This window comes from Cetorhinus maximus, chromosome 20, assembly GCF_964194155.1.
Source record: "Cetorhinus maximus chromosome 20, sCetMax3.hap1.1, whole genome shotgun sequence".
Taxonomy (NCBI): Eukaryota; Metazoa; Chordata; class Chondrichthyes; order Lamniformes; family Cetorhinidae; genus Cetorhinus; species Cetorhinus maximus.
In genome coordinates, this window is record NC_135898.1 from 64757475 (window position 1) to 64781794 (window position 24320).

General features: G+C 43.9%; 1 protein-coding gene across 3 annotated transcripts in view; it reads right to left on the reverse strand.

The window, feature by feature from the left end:
• The window catches only part of adam12a (ADAM metallopeptidase domain 12a), a 445440-nt gene that overhangs the window by 124779 nt on the left and 296341 nt on the right, over positions 1–24320 (reverse strand). For all 3 annotated transcript variants that reach the window (XM_078564869.1, XM_078564868.1, XM_078564867.1), the window contains exons 7-8: positions 20041–20106; positions 10884–10955 (exon numbers count right to left, since the gene is read on the reverse strand). In XM_078564869.1, coding sequence (XP_078420995.1) covers positions 10884–10955; positions 20041–20106 — 138 coding nt within the window. The remainder of the gene's footprint in view (positions 1–10883; positions 10956–20040; positions 20107–24320) is intronic.

A 24320-nucleotide genomic window follows, 5' to 3' on the forward strand; every position in this document is an offset into this window, starting at 1 on the left:
TGCCTGCTAACCTTAAGGTTGAACGGGCAGGTCCATTAATGATTTCAATTAGTTTTTTAATGGCCTTAATAGGCCGTTGACAGGTTGGCGGGTGCGCAGCTGAGTCAGCTGCGCGCCTGATGACCTGAGAATGTGAATGACACGGGGTGACATCGGGACGCACACCTGATGCCACCCTGAGTTATTTTACGCGCTCACCGAACAGAAGATTCCGCCCTTGAATAACTTACAGCTCATTGAATGAGGTGCATCTGGGCTTTTAACAGCATATTAAGTTCATAATTGCTGCTAAACAACCTCTCTGGCCCCGAAAACCTAATATCATATTTGTGGAATGTCAAATTTTGCCACTATTGTAAAATAAATCCACATATCTTTAAAATAATATATTAATTAAAGTGTACGATTTTTCAGCTTCTACCTTAATTCCATGTTTATCTCCCAATTTTTATTTCATTCTCTGTAAAATGATATTAAAAGTAAAGGATAATCAGTGCTATTAACTTCCTGGTTTGCTGTTCGTGAGAATTGCTCAATGTGATTGTCTGCTTACTTTACTTGGTGATAACACTATTGCTGGATGCCTTAAGATCCCCTTGACATGGAACCAAATTCAAATTAATTTCTAGAAGGAGAAACTCCACACTGCAGAGGTGGCTAGATCTTTGTGGAAAGCTTACTTCGAGGTCAGTGTGGAACACCATCACTTTGCCCCTGACCACAAAATATGGGCCAATGTTTTCAGCTACATTTAAACAACATGTTTAATTGTCTGGTCCTTTTCATTCTTCACGATTGCCCATTATTCCATCAAAACCAAAATAATCTATCAATATTACTATTCACCTTATCTTCCATGAACACCTTTCAATGACACCTGAAGATTAGGATTAATGCATTTATGAAACAATTGAGAAAGACAGCAATCTTATCTAGACCATCTGCTTAAACAGAGTTGATGGAAGCCCATTCGCTAATATCAACACTGTTAGAACTTCCTTCATCCATCATTGTGAAAATAAAGTAAAGAGGTAAGTGATGAAGAACTAGAAAAGTTTGTGGATGACAAACAACAGTAAAGATGGCTTTTAGTTTGCGGCTAATATACATCTTCCACAGCCGGAACAACCACCATTCACTGCCCACTGGTCAGGGGTGAAGATGCAACCCCTTGTATCAGTATGAGTTGTTAAATTAAACAGCAGCAATAATAATAATGACTAGGAAGACTTTGCTATTTAAAATTAACTTTCTGTTTCTACAAAGGCAAGATTGCCAGTTGTTGTGGTGGCAAGTTTTCTCACAGGAGCTGATGACAGGACCGTCATAAGGGGATAGTATAGGTTGTCTAGAGATAGGTGACAGAGGTACTACAAATGGTGTCACAGTCAAGGATTCATGTCAACACACATTCTTTGCTGCTAATTGAGCCTTTATTTACCCTCTAATCTCTCATACTCTTTTTCTCTCTCAGCACCTTAATATCAGGGGAACTCACTAATGCAGAGGGCAACTTCTTCAAACACTCAACCACCATCAACACTCAGCAGCTACTCTCTCAACTGACTTTACCTGCACTAAGCACCACTCCTAATTTTCAAAGACATTTCATTTAAAGGAACAATGCAGGTCCAATTGTCATCATGTTAGGATGCAGGCACTCACATGAAGGACACTGTTCAAGTCATTTATAAGCCTCTAACACTGTCTTCTTTCCTTCAGAAGGAGTATTTGGCCTGCAACCAACTTCAGAGAAGCATCACTGGAGGAGGACCACCATATTAAAGAAGAGGAAGCTTGACAAGTTCTGAGAAGACACCCAAGAAGGTCCATGGGACACCATTAGGTTGGAGGTGAGCTAACAGCAGAAGATTATTACCGAACCCCTCTCAACTTCATGTGTTTTCCCAAAGTTTCGCTCTGCCCTTGCACTCAGCAATTAGCTCTTTAAAAAGCACTGGATGGGATTTTGCCAAAGGCACACTGTTCCCGACAGCAGAGCCGGAAGTGTACAGCACTTCCGCTCTCTTGCTTTTTCTCATTTCCCACGCGATGACAATTAAAATTTAAAGTCGGGGTGATGTGAACGAGAAACTCGTCTGATTCCGGGGCAGGGGATGCTTTTCATTCCTGAAATCTGCTGACAAAGCTGGAGCTACTGGCAGACTAGAAAGGAGTCTCCTGTTCAAACTCTGCATTGCTGCCAGAACAATCCATTAATGCAGAGTCTTAGTTTCTTCACAAGTTCATTGGAAAAAAGCATCAGAATACTCAGCCCCTTCTCAGACTTCTTCCCCCATCATTCCTCCCTTACTACTGGTTCCACAAAATCAACCCCACCATCAATCCATGATGTCTGAGTGTCACAGCAGACCAGACCCACGGTTCAGCAATGCCTCCCTGCAGGTTCTCCTCCAGGCCATCAAGGGAAAGGCAGGAGGCACTCTTTCCTGCAGATAATGTCAGAAGGCCCTCCCACCTGACTAAGGTACCTGGACGGAGGTAGTTATGGGGCTGAGCAACCATGGCTTCGTGCAAGAATTTGGGTGCAGGGTAGGAAATGGGTCAATGACTTTCTCCACCAGGGTAAGTGCCAGTGTCGCATCTCCAACATGAGTCTCTCATGGGGTCATCAGTAGTGTATATGTATAAGTGGGCAGTTATGCCAGAAGAGTGAACGTGTGATCAGCCTTAGTGCCATATGGCAATCGAGGCCAAAGCTTGAGCAAGTTTGGCTTTTGTGTGCGTTTGGATGCAATGTGGGACTGACAGGCCAGTATGTGTGCTGGGGTTACATGCAGACAATGGATTTAGGCGTCACTTGACATGTCACTAACTCTGTCATGCAGGATAAATAGACACATAGCACAAGGCAGAGAAAGAGAGGTACAGGGGGAGGAGTGGTTGACCTCAGGCTCCCCACAGCAGCCAAGGAAGGCATGGAGATCCCCTGGCAAGGAGGAAGATGGCGATGCTGAATTAGCCTCGTGTAAGGAGGAACGTGGCAGCATATAGGCACACAGGGTGGATGCAATGAAATGTGAAGTGCTCAAACTGTGATGATTCTTAATGTGATTTTGTTTGTTCTCCACTACAAGTCATCTCCATCCAAGGATAGGCTACGCTTATGGCATCCTCATGCTCCGACAAGTCTTTGTCATCTGAGGAGGGCTGATGTTCCTTGTGCTCTTCCCGTCGCAACATGTGTCCACAATGCAGAACCAGGTTGTGCAGTGCATTGCAGACCACTACTATGTGTGACACCTCTGGGGTGCATATTGCAGTGTCCCTCCAGACTGTTCAAGTCAGTGGAAGCACATTTTAAGAAGCCAAATGTGTGCTCGATGATGGCTCTGATGGACACATGAGCTTGACTGTAGCACTCCCCTGCATTGCTTTGGGGGTGCCTCACTGGTGTCATCAGCCATGTATACAATGGAAAGACCTTGTTACCGATGACCCATCCATCACCCTGGCTGGGGCTTCAAAAAGCTCTGGGAGCTGAGAGTTGTGCAAGATGTATGCATCGTGACAGCTCCTTTGGAAATGAACACCCACCTGCATTATTCTTTTCCTGTGATCGCACACCAGTTATACACTCATGGAGTGAAACACTTCATGATTTACAAATGCAGCTGGTTGTAATCAGGGAGCTTTTATGGCCCCTAGTGCAGTTGATGACCCCTTGCATGAAGCGAACAAAGGCACCAAACTCAGCTGATCTTGCTGCCTGCTTGTCTTCATCGTTGGGGAAGTAAATAAATTCACAGGCATGAGAGCAGGGCATTGGTATTGTCCTTTATACAGCCTGTGGGATGCCACAGATGTCACCCATCATGTCCTGGAAGCGTAGAAATTGAGTGCTGCGGTAACCTTATGGGCCACTGGCATGGGGTTCCCAACAAACCCACATGATTGCTCGTCTTGATGAACAATCCAACATATCTCGGTGACCATTTTCCAGGGCGTCCTCAGGCGTCTCTGGTATTGCCTCTCTGACATCTGGTTGGCAGCATCTGGACCAGCCTCTTGCTCTGGTGCTGCCTGCTGTTGGCCTTGCAGCCTCTTTTTTTGTACACCAATAGCTCTCCTTCTTCACATCATCTCTTCCTTCTCTTGAGGTTACAGGAATATCAGGTGAATGAGACCCATGGTTCCTGCAGTAATTGCACTGTGTAAAGAGGGCAGGCATATATGTGAGAGCATGTGCATCCAAGGCTCTCATCCATTTATCTAATTGTTAGGTGCGCCTTTAATCGGCAAATTGTGCGCTACATAAAATCAACCCAGACTGAATGACTCTCCTCCTCCTTCAATCAAGCTTACATTCAGAGAATCTATCTTTGACATGAGACCTTAAAAGTATGGTGCATGTCAACTTTCAGACCCGTCCCTGTACCTTCCACCCTCCTCCCATCACTCTCATGCTTTCCCCCATCACCCTTCATCAACTCAACATAACCTTTCGCCTTCATTTTGACCCTTGAACCTCTCCCCATTACATGGACCCTATTACCATTTCCCTTGATATTCCATTTCTCCCCTTTGTGCCTACATCCATGACCATCCAAATGTCCACTTTGACACTGAATCTTCCCATTATCCTCCTAAATGCTTTCATCCACTGCTGTGAGACCTTGGAATACTCAGGATACTGGATCCCATTGCCGAATCCAACTCCCCCCATGACAGTGACTGTTTCCTCCGCCACCTACCACCCTCCATTTGACCCACAGGACCCCAACATTGATAGCACCAACCCTGCCCATTAGGCCCATCATTCACCTTACCATCCCTGCCTGGAACCAGCCCCTCTTACAGGAGGACCTCATCGATGATGTTATAGGTCCTTCCCTCCTCCAAAGCTCCCTGCACTCAAACGTGACCCTCTGTCTTCCCTTTGTCTCCTCCTCTGCACCTCCCTACACCCGAACACCATCCTCAGTCCTCCTTTTCTTCCCTTTTCCGCACCTCCCTGCACTCAACACCTATCTCTCCCCATTTGTGCTACAGAGTTCAACATGGACAACCACTTTCCTTAAACACAACTGTGCAAAGCCGCTAATTTTATCCTGAGGCTTAGACTTGATTAAAACCTGTTCAAACATAATGAGTATTCATGGCATGCAAATATATTTCAAGTATGGACCCGCCACAGGCCAGTGTGAGGCTCAACACACTGCAAACACGCCACTGACTTTATTTCTACATTTCAACCCACCGTCCGGAATTCAAAATTTTGCATCCCGCCTAATTCAGTCATCCACGCCATGTTTACTACATTTGAGGACTCCATAAAATTCACCCCAACCCCAGTCGCCATCTGCTTGGCTGGAAAGGCTTCTCTGCATTTCACTTCATGGAGTGCCTTCCAAGAATAGGTCAGACACTCTAATGACCGTCCAGGCACTTTCACAGAAACAGCTGCTGTTACTCAGGAATCTGCCATTCCTATCACTTCTTCAACAATTTTGTCATAGGATCTTGCCTGTGGAGCACTATGCACATCTAGCACATGTGAGCAACTAGTGAGTCAAAAGAGTTGTTGCCGAGTGAAGCACTGAGCATGAGAGAGTATGAAGACTTGTGAGTAGAAGGGAGGAGTCCCCAAGTTCAAGGACCTAAGTTCTAGAATTCCCATACTAAACATTTCCGTTACATTAAAGGCACTATATAAATAAAGTTGCAGTGCTTATTCAGGCAAAGATGACCACCCTTGGCTGAGGATGCAGGGAACTCAGATCTCAGGGTCCACTCTTCATAAGAATAATTATTAAAGAGTATACAGCTCAAATGGAGATAGTTTCCATAAATATGACTGTTATGATGGATAAGTGGAAGTAATTCAATGTCCATGTCTATAGGATATTGCAGGAAGTATCTCACAACTTGCAGAAAACCATGGAGATAGTGACAGTGACAGCCAAAGAGTAGATATTAATATGAGTAAATATTAAACATGGGTGAGATTAAAGCTGCTGGGCGGAATCGTCCCAGATTTGCACTAAGTGGGCGTGAAAAAAGACATTTTACCCGCTGGCCGCAATGGCAGATTTTCGCGTCATATCGTCCCCTTCCTGCCTCGTAAGTTATGCAGTCATGGGAAACATGCCAGATGGCTGGTGGCCGCTCTCCAATTTGCCCACCATACTGCTACCTCTCCGCTTCCTCACTCCAGGTGCCATATTTAAGCTGTAACCGTACGCACACTTCTCAAGGCTTGCAGACCAGGACTGCTCTGGTGAAGACATGGCTCCAAAAGTCAAGAAGAGTGCAGCCCCAGCCCCCCCGATTCGGTGATGCATCCCTGGAACACCTTTTGGATGCCATGGAGGCCTGCCGCAATGTCCTCTGCCCTCACTCTGGCCGCAGGAGACCCATCAGTCTCACCACTCCGATTTGGGAGGCAGTGGCAGAAGTGGACAGTGCCAGTGCTGCACACAAGAGGTTGGCCACCCAGTGCAGAAAAAGGATGAATGATCCCATCTGTGCCGCCAGGGTAAGTCAACCATCTCATCACTCTCAACTCACACGCTCACAAGCTCATCACACATTCACTGGCATCTCACTCACTGCCAGCTCAAGGGACACCACCACTTATTGTCTCACATACACCCTTACATTTCAATCCGGCCTCATCTCTTCCGGAGATCGGCTCGTCATCCCATCCATGGTTCCACTCAGCACACATGCACACCTGGCATCCTTCTTTTGCCCTGGCATGCACCTTGCTCACACACTCTCCATCTGTCTTTATGCAGGACAAGATCATGTATGATCAACGGGAGAGGTCCTAGACCAGGATGGAGTGCCAGACTTCAAGGCGCTCACTCCATTTGAAAGTCGCTCATTGGTGCTGGCCGGAGAGGATGTGGATGGTAAATATTAGTAGATATTAATATTAGTAAATATTAAACATTGGTAAGATTAAAGCCATTGGGCAGAATCATCCCAGATTTGCACTAAGCGCAGTAGTGGCTGTGAAAAAAGATGTTTTACCCATCGGTTTTCCTGCGGTGATGGTGAGGTTGGTGACAAGCATCCACGTAAGGATCCTGCACCACATCATCCCTCTCTCAACGCTACTCCGAGTCCACTGTTTTGTGTGTAATGTGGCTGCCAAGTACTAATAATCTCCACTTTCTGTCCTAGGCACATCTGCCATGTCGCCCTCAGGCAACCTTGACCCCGACTCCAGCGCCGAGAGCACCTCAGATAAGGACCCTGAGGGCAACACCTTTGAAGTCCCGTGACAGTACTCACCCACACCCTCCACCAGTGCAGCAACACACATCTCGGTGGGACCCAGATGTAGAGCAGCCTCGGGATCACAATCGGGTGAACACAACACACCATCTGTTCTGCAGCAGGCGGAGGCTGGAACAGCCGAGGTCATCGGCACTCTGAGGACTGCTGGAGGCAAGGGGTCTGTTGAGTCCAAGTCAGATGACGATCCTCAGTCAATTGTTGGAGCTGCAAAAGCACTTACGAACATCAGGAATGGATATCTGGTGCAATCCTCAGATTGCAAGAGACGATGGAGGAGTCCGTCCGCCTTTGGTCTGAGGTGATAGCGCTGGCATGCCGACACACAGAGGTCAATGCTGACAGGATGGCAGCTGCCATGGAGACCTTGGTCCAGGGCATTGGTCCTGCACTGTTGCGCAGGCTGAACTCCATCGCTGATACCACGGTTGGCCTTCAACAATGTCAACGCAAGAAGGGTGCGAGGGGCAGCTCGATCTCACTCCAGATTCCTCTTTTCCTCAAGGAGTCAGCCAGGGGCCCTTTGGGCACCCGTAGGGAGGAGGATCAGCAGCTGCACACCTCGGAGCCATCCACCCAGGTGACTCCGGGAATGTCCAGCCCATCCGTATCCCCTCTTCCTGTAAACCCAGCAACTCCAGCTCCACAGGCTGAGGAGGGTGCCACTGCCACACAGCAGGACTCCAAAAGGAGGCCATGGCCCTCCAAGTCTTGGCCCTCCAGAGGATGCCTGTCAAGGTCATCAGCAGGCTGTCTCCACCTCTGATGTTGGGGGAACACCAAGATGTAGCGGCAGGGTTAGGAAGGTTAAGAATATGTAGTTGCACAACCTGGGCACGGGTGTTAATCATTTGTACATAATGTTCATTATTGTAAATAAACTCCCAAGAATGTCTCCTTGCCTATGGCTCCTTGGCTTGATCAGCAGTGTTGGTGTTACTCAGGTGTGAAACCTTGATCCCTGCACAAGATAAAGGCAGGTGTCTCAGTACAGGGCCTCTTCCTTGTGCTTTGTGCAACCTTCCCAGCACACTGACAGTGTGCCTTCATTGTCACTGGTCACATCAGTCATGCCGGCACCACGACGGGGCTTATCATTGCTGCCAGAATGTCCTGGGCCGGCGGCACTGAGTTCCGTCATTCTCTCTGTGTGCTCTCAGCACCTTGACAGTAGGTGGCCCCACATCTCATCAGCATCTGTGTCTGGTGAATGTGGTCCTGAAGAGTTCAGCTCACGAAGGATGCCGTTGGATCAGGAGAAGATCCCCGCTGCATCTCCATGATATGACCCTGTTCACAGAGCACGAGCAATCTGCCATCAGCCAGACAGGAGTCAGACATTCACATAAACTATGTGAGGATCTATAGAGTATCCCCGCTGCATGTCATCATCTCCCTAGAATGTAGGGACTATGGCAGCCACTGCGTCTCCATGACAGGAGCTTCATCACAGAGGGTATGTGCGCTGCCATCAGCCAGGCAGGAGTCAAATATTCACAGATGCAATGCAACGATCTATGGTGTCTCCTCACTGCATGTCATCATCTTCCTCCACAAATCTAGCAGCTATGAGGGCCTCCCGCGCACGCTTGCCTTGTCTGGCCAGTGCAATGGCCTCATCGCCGTCATCCTCGACTTCGAGGACCTCCTCACCCTCATCCCTGTCAACATCCTCCTCATGGAGGAGGCGTGCAGCTCCTTCATCTCCTCCTCAGCCAGCTCCTCTCCCCAGCTGCCCCTTCTACCAGAGGGTGCTGCTCCTCCCTCTGACCAGCTCAGGCGCTTCCGTCACTCACTTCTCTTTCGTCTCCGCTCTCTATAAGCCACAAGGCATACAGCTAGGTCACCAGGCTCCATGCTACTGATGTATTCCTCCTGCAGAATGAAAGAGAGAGGTGCATGGGTTAGCATGGGTGTACTAAGAACCTCTCTTGGTTAAGTCTGAAGGCCCCTTCACATCCCGGAGAGCACTGGCCCCCACTTGGATGGCCAGAGTTTAGTGCACTGCATGGCTGCTTGAAATCCCACCCACCTCTGCCCCACTCTACTTGACCGATTGATGGCAGCTCTGCCCACTGGACTGCATGCTGTGCTCTCAGCTCAGGCGCAGACACTCTCCTAACGCACACTGCAGGGCTGCACTGTTAGCTTGAACTATGGGGGAGACTGGTTAAAACCGGGATGATGACATCGCAAGGGGCTGTGAGCACCTCCACCAGTGACTGCTCCACGGCCAGCTTTAGCAAGGAGATTGCACAACTTATGCAGTCGTCCAACTGTTGGGCAGTCCACTAAAGCACTCAATAGTTTGCAGTCTGTGCCCGAGGGGTGAAAAGCTCTGGAGCATTTGGTGACATTTACTTGCCTCTGCATTGCCTGAGTGGGCAGATAAGCTAGAGGCCCGACTCCAATCTGGATGCGTCTGAACTGTTTCAGCTGCAGAGAAATGATCACTTTGTACAAGGCTTCCCTATGCGTGGCCGCTTCCCTCCCTACCCATCCACCACCCCCAACCCCCACATGTGCTCACGCACCACCATCAGACCAGGCTGCCTCGCGCCCCCCCCCCAACTCACCTCACAGTGTGCTGTCTTGCCCCCCACAACTCGTCTCAGACACAGTGCAGCCCTTGCCTGCCCGCCAACTCACCTCAGGCGCAGAGCAGTGCTTGCCCCTGAAGTCGCCTCATAGCGTGTTGCCTTGCCCCCCCCAGCTCGACTCACTGTAGTGCAGCCCCAGCACCACACAAGTCAGCCAGCCAGGAAAAAGTGACTCCTGTGCCTTTGCCTGAACGCATGGTGCCTCAATTTTGAAGTCGAATGGGCGACCCTTGCGAGCACTGCACAACGTTAGTAAACATTCCCCTGCGAGTTCCACTTGAAGTGCAGCTCGCCAGGTGCACGCCTTATAAATGCTGTTGTGAAACACGCTGGCGTCACTGCATGCTGACGTGCCCGGATGATCCAGCGTGGGGGGATGATTCTAGTGAGCAGGGCTTATAATGATATGCAGATGTATTAAAATGACATTCCCAAAGTCTGGCGGCAGGTAGAGAGCACGATCGCAAACTGGTTTCACGACAGAGCGAAGCTGAATTTTGGCCTTCCGCTCACGCTCACCATGACGCCCGACATCAACGGGGATGGAAAATTCCACCCATTGTTTTATAATGCTCCTGTTAAACTCCTCGGGACGTTTCATTATGTTAAAGGTGCTACATGAATATAAGCTGTTGTTGTTGCCCATGGACAGGAGGAGAATGAGTTTGACAAGCTGGCCATGGCTTCATCTCACAACTTACCTGCTATGTTAAGCACCTTTGAAGGATCTTATAGTATATGAAGGATAGTATATAGCTTTTTTTGAGAGGTGAAATGATGTGCAGTTTTTTGGGTGTGGATTTCAGGCTTAAAGACTCATCCTGTTCTTCTTACCAAATGTACTCCAAAGCTGATTTTATCTCCCACCAAACTGTTTTCAGGTGAAACCATAAATATGAACAAGTGCATATTAATTTTCACATCTTGACAGTTATCAATATGTACTTTACTGCCTTCTCTGTTTATCATATATTTGGAAAAAAATTAATTGCTTTAAAATTTTTGCTGCATGCTTACCTTATCCACAAAATTGCCAATCTCTATAAGTCTCTGCTTCGTCTTTTCCAAATCCTTCCCTTGTTTCTGAAACTTGAAATTTGCAAAAAGGATTACGATAATTAAGTTTACATTGGCTTATAAAGCTTGATATATCTCTTGTGACAATTATGCTCTTGGCTAAAGAGTTAAGTGGCTACACAGGACAATGAGTTGCAGCTGCAACAACCTTGACTTCAACAAACGTTTGAGGGTTGTTCATCTTCGGAATTCTCTACCCAAAGGGCCGTGAAAGCTCAGTCATTGAGTATTCAAGGCTGAGAAAGATAGAATTTTGGACTCTGTGGGAATCAAGGGACATGGGGATCAGGTGGGAAAGTGAAATTGAGGTCAAAAATCAGCCATGATTTTACTGAATTGCAAAGCAGGCTTGCGGGTCAATATGGCCTACACCTGTTCCTATTCCTTAGGGTTCTTATATTCTTATAACAAGTGGTGTTGCATTAGTGTTTTTTTGTTTCTGACTAAGCTTTTGCAGAGCTTGACATGTTATAATTGGTATACTCCGACTGCAACTTTTGAAGGAGTTTGAGGAGTTTGCTGAGGAGGCTGGATATTCAGCTGGGATACGCTGGACCAGGTGTGTTTCTGAGACAACCACAGATAGTGGGCCCTAACTGGAAGACAGGGATTAGTTCAAGGGCTGGAGTCCCAAAAAAATGCACCAATTAAAAAAATAATATTCATTTCAAAGCAGTTCCTCTTCTAAGGAGGTAGTGGCGGATGCTTATACATCCTTTTGAGGTGGGGAAATGACCCATTATCTCCCCTGGACTGGCATTTCTCCATTGGAGTTTTCAAGAATTTAAATATAGTAGGCACCTTAAATGTACTCAAGGGGTATGAGTGTCTGCCTTCCGTTCAGATGAGGGAAGCTCCAATTTATCCCTGAAAGAGAACTGGGGCAAGTGTTTGAGGTCGAGGGTGTGCATTGCTACAAATATGAAGTGTAGGAGTTTGTTATCTTTTGGAACTGTCTATTTAATTTAAGGGTAAATGCAGTAGTGAAGGGGGTCTTGTGACCTGCTCCAAATTCTGCTTGACAACACGCTTGGCTGGCTTGGTTGCTATCTGGATATTGAGGCCCAGGTTGATTTACTGTGAAGAAGGTGCAAGTTGCTCACACATGTGGACAATGGCAAACAGAGGACATAGGAACGTAAGACCCAGCCTCCACTACTTTCTGGGGAAGAGAATTCCCCAGACTTGCAACCCTCTAAGGGAAAAAAATTCTTCCAATCTCTATCTTAAAAGAGAGACATTTTATTTTTAAACTGTGCCCTCTAGTTCTAGCCACATCCACAAGAGGAAATATTCTCCCTATATCGACAACATCAAGTCCCCTGGGGACCTTTTATGTTTCAATAAGATCACCTTTCATCCTTCTAAACTCCAATGGATATAGGCCCAACCTGTCCAACCTTTCTTCATATGGAAAGCCAAAGGGCATCTGTGATGGCTCTGGACTAACTGTTAGTCTACAAGTCTCATAGGGAGGTGTTAGGAATGTCAAGTTTTGTAAACAGTTATACTTTAAAGTGTCTATTTAATTTCCAGGTAGAATGGAGTTGGACATCTAAAGGATAGCTAATTAGCATTTCTACTTGGATACAAGACCCATGTGATTCACATTGTCATGGGGGTGAGCTTTGAGAGGGAACAGGTCCATAGCAAGCTATTGTACTATTCTTAAGATGTCCCTGAACTTCAAGGTCAGGTCAGTCTGCAAGAATCTGTGTGTGTGAGAGAGAGAGAGCGAGAGAGAGAGAGTGCGAGAGAGCGAGAGAACAGAGATATAGGCAGTGAGCCTCTATTGCTTGCAGTGCAGAATGTGGGTGGGAACTTGTTACAGGGTGGCTGAGTTGTGCTATTAATGATAGAGTTGATTTGCAGATACTTCTTGGGTGGAAACATTAAGTTTATTTACAATATACTCAGCTGCAACTACACGTATGCTTTCAACTCTTACTCTATCTCTACACTGACTACTGAGGTAGGCCGAGCTACTCTCCTATTGGTTACTACAGATCATGTGATCTTCCTTAACAAGTATTATTATTAAAGGTACATTACACAGTAAATAAAACCATAATTACTACATTCCTCCCCCTTTAACTCAGCTATTTTTCAAGACAACATAATATTTACACTGGGTAAGGAATTTACAAGTTCAGTCTTTCAGGTGGTTTCCTGGTACGTGTGGAACGTCGCAGCTCCACAACTTCGGATTCTTTGTCAGGAATCTCCTTTTCCGGAGTTGCCTGAACATCAAGTGCTTCGGTGGGCGCTTGCAGTTCTGTATCCCCAATGCGTACAGGAACAGCAAACGCAGGCCTGGAGATGATTACTGGTGGAACTAAATCTTGGTGATATGTCTCTCTCTTCCTTAAATGGTCCACATGTTTACGGATGGTCTGGCCTTCCGCCTCCATGTTGTAAGATAGAGGTCCAGTCACCGCACTTATTTCACCTGGTAACCACTTTGGTCCTTCCCTGAAGATCTTCACATATACCGGCTTTCCCACAGTAAATTTCCTCTCGTGACTATGCCAGTCGTGTCTAGTTTTCTGGCTTCCCTGACTCCTTTCCACCTTCCCCCTAAATTCGGCATTATTAAGCTCAATCTCATCCTGAGGTGGCGTTTCAACAATAACTCCACAGGTGTGACACCTGTTGTTATGTGAGGGGTAGTCCTATAAAAAAAAAAGTGTGCTAGCTTGGTTGCCAAGGAATCGCCAGTTAGCTTTTTCATTCCTGCCTTGAACATTTGAACCGCTCTTTCGGCCAGTCCATTTGAGGAAGGGTGGTACGATACAGTTTTCACGAGTGATACCGTTGAGGTTGATAAACTGTTGAAACTCAGCACTCGTAAATGCCGTGCTGTTATCGGAAACGACTACTTCTGGTTGTCCGTGAATGGCAAAACTCTGATGCAGCTTCTCAATTGTAGCAGCTGGCATTGGTGACCTCACCTCATATACTTCCAACCATTTTGAATGGGTATCAACGATGAGCAGAAACATTGTTCCCAGGAAAGGTCCAACGTAGTCAAGGTGTAACTGCACCCAGGGCCTACCTGGCCACTCCCAAGGGCGTAATGGAGCTGTCACTGGCAATTTTTTCAGTTGCTGATATTGCACACAGTGCTTTACTAAACCCTCTATTTCGCCATCCATCCCAGGTCACCATAGATAGCTGCGTACTATGGTCTTCATTCAGGAAATTCCTGAAAGGGCACTGTGTTGCTCAATTAAAAGTGGCTCCCTTCCCTTTGGAGGAATTATCACTCGTGCTCCCCACAATAAGATGCCACCTGGCTGGTTATTTCATGTCTTCTGTTGAAGACGATTTCATTTCGTCAGATACAGGCTCCTGTGACCAGCCACATAGCACTTGTTCTCGTACCTGAGATAGGACTGGGTCCCGATTTGTCCAGTCTCTGATCTGTCGAGCACATACCCGCAACAAATCTAAGAAATTTAACAGTAAAACAAGTTCCTGTGAAACTGGGACCTGCTCATCATTTTCTTGTAAAGGCAAATGACTAAGGGCGTCGGCATTTGCGATTTGATCGCCAGGCCTATGTATGAAAGTGTATTCGTATGCTGACAGAATTAAAGCCCTATTAGTGTTTCTGTGTCTTCTTTCTACATGTCTTCTTCTTTCTAGAGCAGACTTTAATCTCAGCCTTCTTTTTGACTTCACTTTTGGCCAGACTTCTCTCAGATGCAAGCTCAATTTGTCTGAGCTCAGTGGTTGAGTCTCCCAAAATGTCATCAGTCTGTTTCTTGGAAAATTCTGCGACTTTTGCTTCCAAAGTCTCTTTGGCTTCATTTAGCTGATTCTTCAGCTCTCCCATCTCTTTTTTGTATTTGTTTGCTGCCTCCTGGAAAATTGAACATTGTTGTGATTTCTCTGCCAACTCATTTTTCAGTTTGTTCAGAGAAGTACTGAATTCTTTCTGTTTCTCTTCATACTTTTCCAGAGGTACAAACTTTTGACCTGAGAGAATCTTGTAGTGTGTGAAGGTCTTTCAACAGGTTTTATTTTTCCCTGTGAAGGTTGCTTACTTCATCTCGAACTCTGTCGTCAAGCAGGGTCTCTTCTAGTTCCCTTCTGCTGTTCTTCCAGGTTTTGGCTTAAAACAACCTGCATTTCTTCAGGTTGTTGAGTCCTTACACACTACTTTTTCAAAGCAGGAACGTTTCCAGCTTCCTTAGGGAATCTCAGTGGCCAATCAAGTTTGATTTCCCTTAGCCAATTTCGCTCTAGAAAGCTTGGTCCTCGACCTCTCAACACTAACACCGGTCGCTTTGCCAATTGGCTTCCATGCCTCTAACTTGAATGTCTTCACCCGTACATGTTTTTAGCTTGCCTTCTGTTTCTTCTAACTTAATTGATGTTCACCATTATTCAAATATCTGAAGGTATGTTCCTCAATTACTGTAGTGGAAGCTCCCATGTCCACTTCCATTCTAACAGGTTTGCCATTTACTTTCACTGTGACAAATATTGGTTCTGTCTTTCCAACTTTCAGATTAAACGACGATTAACTGTCTGAATTTGTTGTTTCAGGCTCTTCTACATTGTAGATTTCATTGGGCTTCTTCTTTTGTTTACAAGCCTGCTTGAATCTTTCCTTGCATTGTCTCATTATATGTCCATTTCTATGACAATAGTAGCATTCTATTTTTTTAAACTACCAATTGGCAAAAGACTGATTGTTTCCACCTTTATTAAAATTATTATTTGATTTCACTGCTAAGTTATTTTTCTTCATTCTTCAGCTAATGGGGCTGTTTCCCACTTCTTGACAGGGTCTCACTTTTTTGCGCCTCTTTTGGCTGAGGTTTCCCACCTGATATGGAGGACGGCACCATTTTGCTCACCCTGTATTACTTTTGAGTCTCTTACAGAGCTTCCCATGGCCAGTGTTATCTCTAGCGTCTTCTTGAAATCCAGATTCACTTCAGACAATAATCTTTTCTGAATAGTGTCCTCATTCACACCACACACTAAATGATCTCTGAGCATGTTGTTCAGTCATTCCGAACTCATGATGTTCCATTAGTTGCTTCAAATTTGCCATGTAGCATGCAATTATCTCACCCGGGGCTCTATTTCATGACTTAAACCTGGATCTCTGCATTATGACTGAGGGCTTTGGTTGAAAATGACCCTTCACGAGGTCCGCCAATTCATCGAAATTCTTTGAATCTGGGGCACTGGGTGCTGTCAAACTTCACATCAGACTGCAGGTTTTGCTCCCACAAATACTCAGGAGGACCGCTCAACTCTTCTCTTTCCCAGTAATCTCGGTTGCTTGAAAAAAAAACGTGAGGCATTCTATGTATTGAGACCAATCATCTGTGGCTGGCTCAAAAGGATCAATTCTCCCAAATTGTGGCACTTTGAGAGGGAAAACTTCTTCAATTCTAATGGAGTTTGCTACATACAATCATTGGGTGAGGTCCAGTGCCGATTTCTTTTTAACTTGATTACTTCTGTTCAATCCTGTTTTATCCTGGTCGCCAGTTTGTTGTCGAGTGGCTGAGTTGTGCTATTAACGATAGAGTTGATCTGCAGACACTTCTTGGGTGGAAACATTAAGTTTATTTACAATATACTCAGCAGCAACTACATCTGTGCTTTCAACTCTTACTCCATCTCTACACTGACTGCTGAGGTAGGCCGAGCTACTCTCCTATTGGTTACTACAGATCATGTGATCTTCCTTAACAAATATTATTCTTAAAGGTACATTACACACTATATAAACTATAATTACTACAGAACCTATGCTTGGATTGAAGAGACCGAGTTTAAATGAGGCTGGAAGATTTCCTTAGCTTTGGCTAGGGGAAGAATCTCCAATTCATCCCTCAGCATGAAAGTCAGTTTTGGGATTAGGAGTTACCTGGATGGTAAAGGAAACGAAAGGAAGCAAGCCTTGGGAGCTAAGAATAATCTTGGATTGGCTCCTGCAAAATGAAGTGTCCACTTACGGGACAGAGTAAAGTATAAGCATGGAGGGCGATTTTCAGTCATTTTGAAAGTTAATGGGAAACCTTTCTCTACTTTAGAGTATAAGTTGTCTACAGAAAGGACATTTTTCAATGTTACTACTAATTTGTTCCAATAAGAGTCTTAAAACTTGAATTCTTGTTGTGTGATCCTTTCAGTCAGTCACTGGAAGTTCAAATTTCTTGTTAAAAGTTATTGGTTGCTATGGGGATTGTAACAGTGTCAGACTATGCCTTTGTGGAAACTTTTGGAGCCTTTTTTATGCAATACTTTTAGGGTATATAGCGTACATAAGAGTGCTGAGATTACAGTGCATATTTACATTACAGGCACTTGGGTGTCTGATGAGAGGAAAACACAATCATATAGGTATTTGAATTGGATGGGATATACTAATATAAGCATAGCATTAGTGTTGGCAGCATCGGCGGAGAAGAAGAGTTGACGTTTCGAGTCCTCATGACCCTTCGTCATGAAGGGTCGTGAGGACTCGAAACGTCAACTTTTTTCTTCTCCGCCGATGCTACCAGACCTGCTGAGTTTTTCCAGGTAATTCTGTTTTTGTTTTGGAGTTCCAGCATCTGCAGTAGTTTTTTGTTTTTAGCATTAGTGTTCATTATTAAAGTATGATATTATGTGTCATTGTCATTTTCACTATCTCAGTTCATAAGGGGAAGTAATTTTGTGATCGGCAAATCACAGCATGAGAATTAGCCTTGGCCAGTAGCTAACTGCACCACGCAACCTGGTCCAACCCTGGTTTGGTGTTCTTCACTGGTTCATGTAGTGAACTAAACTAACTTGCCTTCCTAAATTGTTAGCTACAGAGAAATAAACAAAAATTTAATCAGAGCATATAATGCATGTTTTCTGTTGGAGGGATCAAATTTGAAAGGTGAAGAGACAATGGGGGTGATTTTCACTTTGGCAGCAAATGGAAAACTGTTGGCTCCAGATTGGCTGCTCATTATACATCCAGTCTGATTTTCCTCTCCATTGACTGCAATGGAAAAGAAAATTGAGAGAGGGAAGTGGTGCTGTATAATGGTTGGCCAATGTACAACTGCCAGTTTTACACATGCAAGGAAGCTGAAAATTACCCTCAGTTTTGAGTTAACTATCCTAAAATGAGAGTGGTGAAAGTATAGAATGGACTTCAAAAAAACAGACAGTGCAGGTTGATTTTATCAGCAAACTAGATAAATACTGGGTGAAAAATTTGACAGCAAGGTATGAGGGATATTGTGGGATATGATGGCCCAAATTTTCGTCACAACAGAAAGGCTCTCTGTTGTGGTGCAAATAGCGAAAATGTCTTAAGTCCCTGCCCCAAACACAGCATTTCCTATTTTCGCAGGGGCAGTACTGCAGTTGGGCTGTGGTTCAGGTATGTGCATTTTACTGAGGCAGCTGGCCACTTAAATCATCAGCTGCCTCCACTGAAGTGGGATTTTGGTAGCCCAGGAGTGTGAACCCAGCATGTGCAGATTAGACTGTGTAAGAGCTGGTTTGATCTTGCTGGATTCGTTTGGATAGCCAGATTACCCATTTGGAGAGGTAAATTACCCCTTTGAATATGGTCCCGGGACACTTTGGGAAAGGGAAGGCACTCTTTGGGGAGGTAATACACCCTTTGGGAGAGGTAAAGCACCCTTTGGGATAGGTATGGCACTCTTTGGAATTGTTAAAAGTAAACATTATTATGCATAAAAAATTCACAAACACGTTGAAATTGTCAAAGCTGTCAAAGAACTGTCAACTCTCTCAGCAAACTGTCAAAATTCGTTGAAACCATCAAGGCTGTCAACGGATTTAGCTCTACATTTAAAAAAAGGCATGCTTGATATTTCATTATAGTATTTGTACTGCAAGGACTGATTTGACAAACTAACATTATCACAGTGGGGTGCCTGTTAAGTGAGCAGTTTGATTGACAGCTTCAAGTGGTTATAGAACAGAAGTGTTTATTTTCATAAGAGATTAGTTGAAGGAATTTCTATGCACTGAATTTTTTTTAATCAATGAGTGTTTTTTTTGTTGAAAATGGTGAAGTCATCAATAGACAGATAACATTTTTTTATGTCAGCGTGGCTCCTGAGGTTTGTCCAGAGTGCATAATAGGTGAGTTGGTATGGCAGGGGTAAGGGAAAAGGGTGGGGGGCATGGTTGGGATGAGTTAGCATGGCATAGGGGTTATGAGAGTCATGGGAGTGGGTGGAGGGGCATGTATTGGCATAGGGAATATGAGGGGCCATGGGGGGTATTGGGGGCATGAGGTGGCATAGGTTGGCATGGATGGGGCATGGGGGGTGTGAGGGATGAGGGCTGGGGGGTGGCTGAGTTTTTGTTTTAATTTTTAAAATTAAATTCAGCAAAGTACCAAAGCACAAAGGCAGGCCTTCTGCCCAGCCTCTCTCTCTGCAGCTGGCAGCCTTCCCACTCATTCCGGGTTGGAAAGCCCCCAACTTCTAATCCAAGAATTCTCCTATCTCTGCGCACCTGACCCCCGAGCGAAAATCTGGGCTGATATTTCTAAGATCACAATAATCTTTTCCAGTCTGGTACAGCCCCATGTTCCTACATTCTATTACATTGTAGTTCAGGGACCAGGAAGATTATTCAGGTATTTTGGGGAAAATTATTCAATTAAAGCAATTATTAACGTCATTTAAAAAAAACAGAAGATGGATCAAAGCACAGTATTTGCTGGGGCAATGGATCAGCATGGCATGACATCTGTGAGTCTGAATTTTTGTGCACAGACTAACTGCACAAATGCCATTATTTTACATTAAAATGGTAATAGAAAAGACAAAGATACTGGTTTCTGAGGGACAACAAATCATTTGCCCTACTGATAGATCATGTGGATAGAAAAATATACGAAGACCAAGTTATTAAAACAGCCCTTCAAAATTCACTTATGAAAAATATTTCCATAGTTATCTATAACTCCACAATTCATGTAAGATATCGCTAAGGCAGTGCTCTCTTTTTACAGTTATTCGGGAACAGATCCAAAAATAGCAGAATTACAGCTGATTGAAAAATGGGTTTTAAGTACTTTCAACTGAAAGTAAGTTTAATATTTTACCTCTCGATTGTCTGCTACTATAACCAGTTCTACGTATTTAGTGGTCTTCGATATATCTCTCTTGTGCTGCAAAACAAGGTACAGCTATTAAGTTGCTAATTTTGAAAAACTCTCGAAGTCTATTTATATACACTAGAAGTGAAAAGGTTGAAAAGAGGATACCACAAAGTTCAAGAGAGGCTCTCTGTGAGGATGAAGCACCAACATTTTGATTAACTCTCATGCGTGTGTGAACCACATTTGAATAATTAACCATTTTTAACTCTTATGTGACACCGAATAAAATGATCATTTTTTGCATCGACAGCATTGTGTTTGCAAACCTTTGGTTAAAACCTAACCTACATCCCCTGTAATCAGTGATCAGTAAAGGTAGTATTAAACCCAGCCAGGCAGTACCTCATTTATACAGGAATGTTCAGAGCTCCGCTCCCCAGGGGCAAGTTTAAATTTCTAGAGATGGTGGGTGGGAGTGTCTAGACTTTCTACACATTAAATTAACTTGAGGTTGGTTTTTAAAACTTCTTAGGTCCCCAGAGGGTCTATGAAGTTGAGTCAAATCTCATTTTCAGAGTAATGGTGCAATCCAATGTCACTGCAATAAAGCTAAGGTTAAAATTCAGCATTAATTTGTTGTACGTTATTAAAAAAAAGATTTATAACCCTAATAATGTGAAAGTGACCTAATCTGGTACATTGTGTTGAGGATGTAGTACAGATTTTTGTTTGCTAATTATTGTCTCGCCCAACTAATTAAAAGACAAATGGAGGTGATTTTCAACATTCGTTTTCACCTGAAAAGCAAGCGGACAGCAATTGCAAATCTGACAGGAAGGTCATGTCAGCTGGCCCACTAATGCCTAAGGCCCACCTGATGTACCAAATGGATGAGCAGCCTGAAATGGGTGTACGGCTGCTTAAATATGAAAATCAGGGTTCCACACTGGCTGTAGGTCCCTGATTGCATTTCTCAGGTGCAAATGGGCAGAGCTTGTGTTTATACATGTATCAGATGATCAGTGGACAAACTCCTTAAAGAGATTGCTGGAGGCTGCATACAAAATGGCACAGGAAATCCAGGGGGTGCTCCACATTAGCCCCTGATAGATATCAGCTCCACTGATGGCCCATTCAGGATTACTCCTGGTATTGCCTACCTGCCTCAGGCCTGACCCCTGCTGGCCAGTTCATCATGGGACCTGGCCTATTTTCCACATCCAGAACCTACCTAATCCAATGCTCCTCCAGCCATCCTCCCATTCTCCATCAGTTTATCCCAATATGATGCTGCTTGTATCCTAACCTCTACCAAGTACCATTCACACTTGTCCTATGTGCCAGCCAATGTACTTTGTCAATCCCCAAACATCTCCAAATTAAAACTCGCAGCCTTGTGTTTAACTTCTCCTCTATCTCCGTAATCTCCTCCGGCCCTCCGGGGACTCTGTGTTCCCACAACTCTGGCTCCCTGTGCATCTCACATTCTCTCTGACCCAATGTCGGTGGCTGTCCCTTCAGCAGTCTAGGCCTTAGGCTCTGGAACTCTCCCCATAAACATCCTCCTCTCCTCCTTCTATAACGACACTGTACAGAGAGGAGCTTTACAAAAGCACTTTGCAGATGAGCGGAATAGATCACATCTTTCTGTTTCACCTTAGACCATCAGGACTCTACATTCCATAAACTATTCTTTGTCTCTCACTCCTCCTTCAAGATCCTCCTTATTATAACTCACCTCTTTGACCAAGCTTTTATGTAGCTTCTTAATCTCTTCATCTTTGACTCGCGGTCAATTTTTGTCTGATTACGCTTTTGTGAACTGCTTTGGGATGTTTTTCTACATTAAAGGTGCTAACGTATATAAATGTAAGTTGCTGTTAATTCACATTACACTTCTGAAAAGTGTAGTTCTATGCAGATGCTCCTTTTGTACATTTCTTTTATACAGTAAAAACAAGTTGGAAACTGGACATTTTCCGCTTACATGGCAAAGTCATTAATTGCTTCGGAGACACAGCAGCATTTTGTCGCCAGATGATAATGCTAGGGTGCCAAATGCTGGGAAATTGGACATTCTACAGATTTAAAACATGTGGCCCTCATCAGGGTGTATGATGCCTACCACACATAGGGTTCAATTTCTCTTTAATCATGAGATCAAACTACTTTATTAAAACTTCTAATAAAAAGCCTCATATATTGACATTTCCAGTATTCACCTGATATGTTAGTAATGTCAACATAGGAATCTTGCAGTAGTAGGATGCACAGAACCCCTTTTCGCTCTGTGGAAGTATTCTCTTGTTGCACTTAAAACATATGAAAATTAGGCACATATTTTTAAAATTTGGGTTTTTATTGTTTGCAGGATTTTCCTTTTTTTTATGTTTTCCTGTCATAGTTATATTTAAACAGTTCCTTTCGAATTTTCCTTTCCAAAAGTGAGGCTGCTAAAAATGAACATCAAATTATTGTTTTATTACATGTTCAATTTTTTAACTAAACATTATTCTGGAGGCAGTTTCCCAATGACAAAGTTAAAAGTATGGTGATAGCCAAACAGACACATGTTTCTGGGCCTTGGTAGTCAAGCGAAAGTGTAAAAACATGCATTTATAACTGTAATGGCATTCAGTCGTATGGAGTCTACTTGTGATAAATGTCCCAATTTAAATGTCAAGATTGCTTAGCGGATGTTTATTATCTTATAAACCCAACAGAATTGGACACTGTCATCTAATTTCTTTTCAGTTAAGGGTATAGACAGACAGTCAGTTAGATTACTTGATTGGGCTCCAAATCCATCATGTTGTCACAATCATGTCAAACATTTCAAAAGCAAAGGTAACAAACAAGAGATTTGCAATCTTATCTGATTTAAAACATATAATTGTTTTTGTTTCTTAGTAACTGATTTATAAGAGTCTATGAATAGCACAATTCAAGATTACTGGGGATTTCTTTCAGTATGTAGCTATTACATTAACATCTATACATTCATTCCATGTGATTCGCAGTATTTATCAGATAAAAGAACTTTAATGGAATTGTTTTAAAGCAGAGGCTACAAGAGAAAGCTAAGATTTGCTGTCAATTTATAACAACAGTTGATAGGTCTCTTGTCTCCAAGTCAGACAGTTGTGGTTTCAAGCTTCACTCCTAGACTTAAGCAAGTGATTGTAATCTAGTTTAGGGCTTCAGTCTATGGTGTTCTGTCCTTCAGATATTAAACAGAGGTTCCATCTGCCTATTCGTGTGGATGTAAAAGATTCCAAGGCCCTATTTAAATTGAACAAGGAATCATCTCAGTATCTTGACCAACATTATTCATCCTCCTCCCAAACCAACATCATTATAACAAATTAACTAGTCATTTCACTCATATGTTGTTTAGAATCTCACTCTGTAAAACCTAGCAGTTTCATTTGCTTACAACACAACAGTGTCTACACCTCAAAAGTAACTCTTTGGTGTGAAGTGCTTTGAGGTATGTAGAGAAAATGAAAAGCATTAGCCAAATGTGATTTTTTTTCTACAACATGTGCTTCTTTTTGGCAACTATTTTTTACACGTAATGTATTTGAAATATATGATGAATATCACTGACGAGAACAAATTCAGCCCAACTAGCCCACACAGTCATTTTAATTCATAAGCACATGCATGTTCCTTGCTTTAGCTAACTTTGTCACACTTGAAAAAGCGGTTCTTAAGCTTAACTTCCATCAAGAGCCATCCTTTAAGATGATTTAATGTCAAATACATTATTTTATTTTATTAGTTTTCATTTTGTTTTGTACCTTCTGGCAATTTTTAACTTAGGGAAGTCTTCATGTCCCAACTGTAAATCAGGTCAAGGAGGAATGGGTAATGGGACACAAGTGTGGAATTGCAGATCTGATGTTTTCCTTGGTGATGCTGAACAATGAACCCATGACATTGCAGAACACTGCCAGGCACAAAATGTTCTCCTCATCTGGTGCTGCCTGTGGACCTAAACAGCAATGAGCCGCAGTGTCCCATAACTTTCCAAATGCTAGTTTTGCATTAGTTGGAAGAAGACCCTTAACCGCTTATGTTTTTAAAAATTGTGTTTATCCTAACATTTTTTTAAAATACTGCTGTGTAGGAAAAGAAAAACATTCAACTCCAACCTCTCTATGTCTGGTCATATCTTTCATACTGGAAGTGGACCATTGCTGAGGCTAATTGCCAGGATAAACAGTCATGCAAATTAAATCTGTTAGGAATCTGTCAAATAAGTGACAGCAGATTTATTG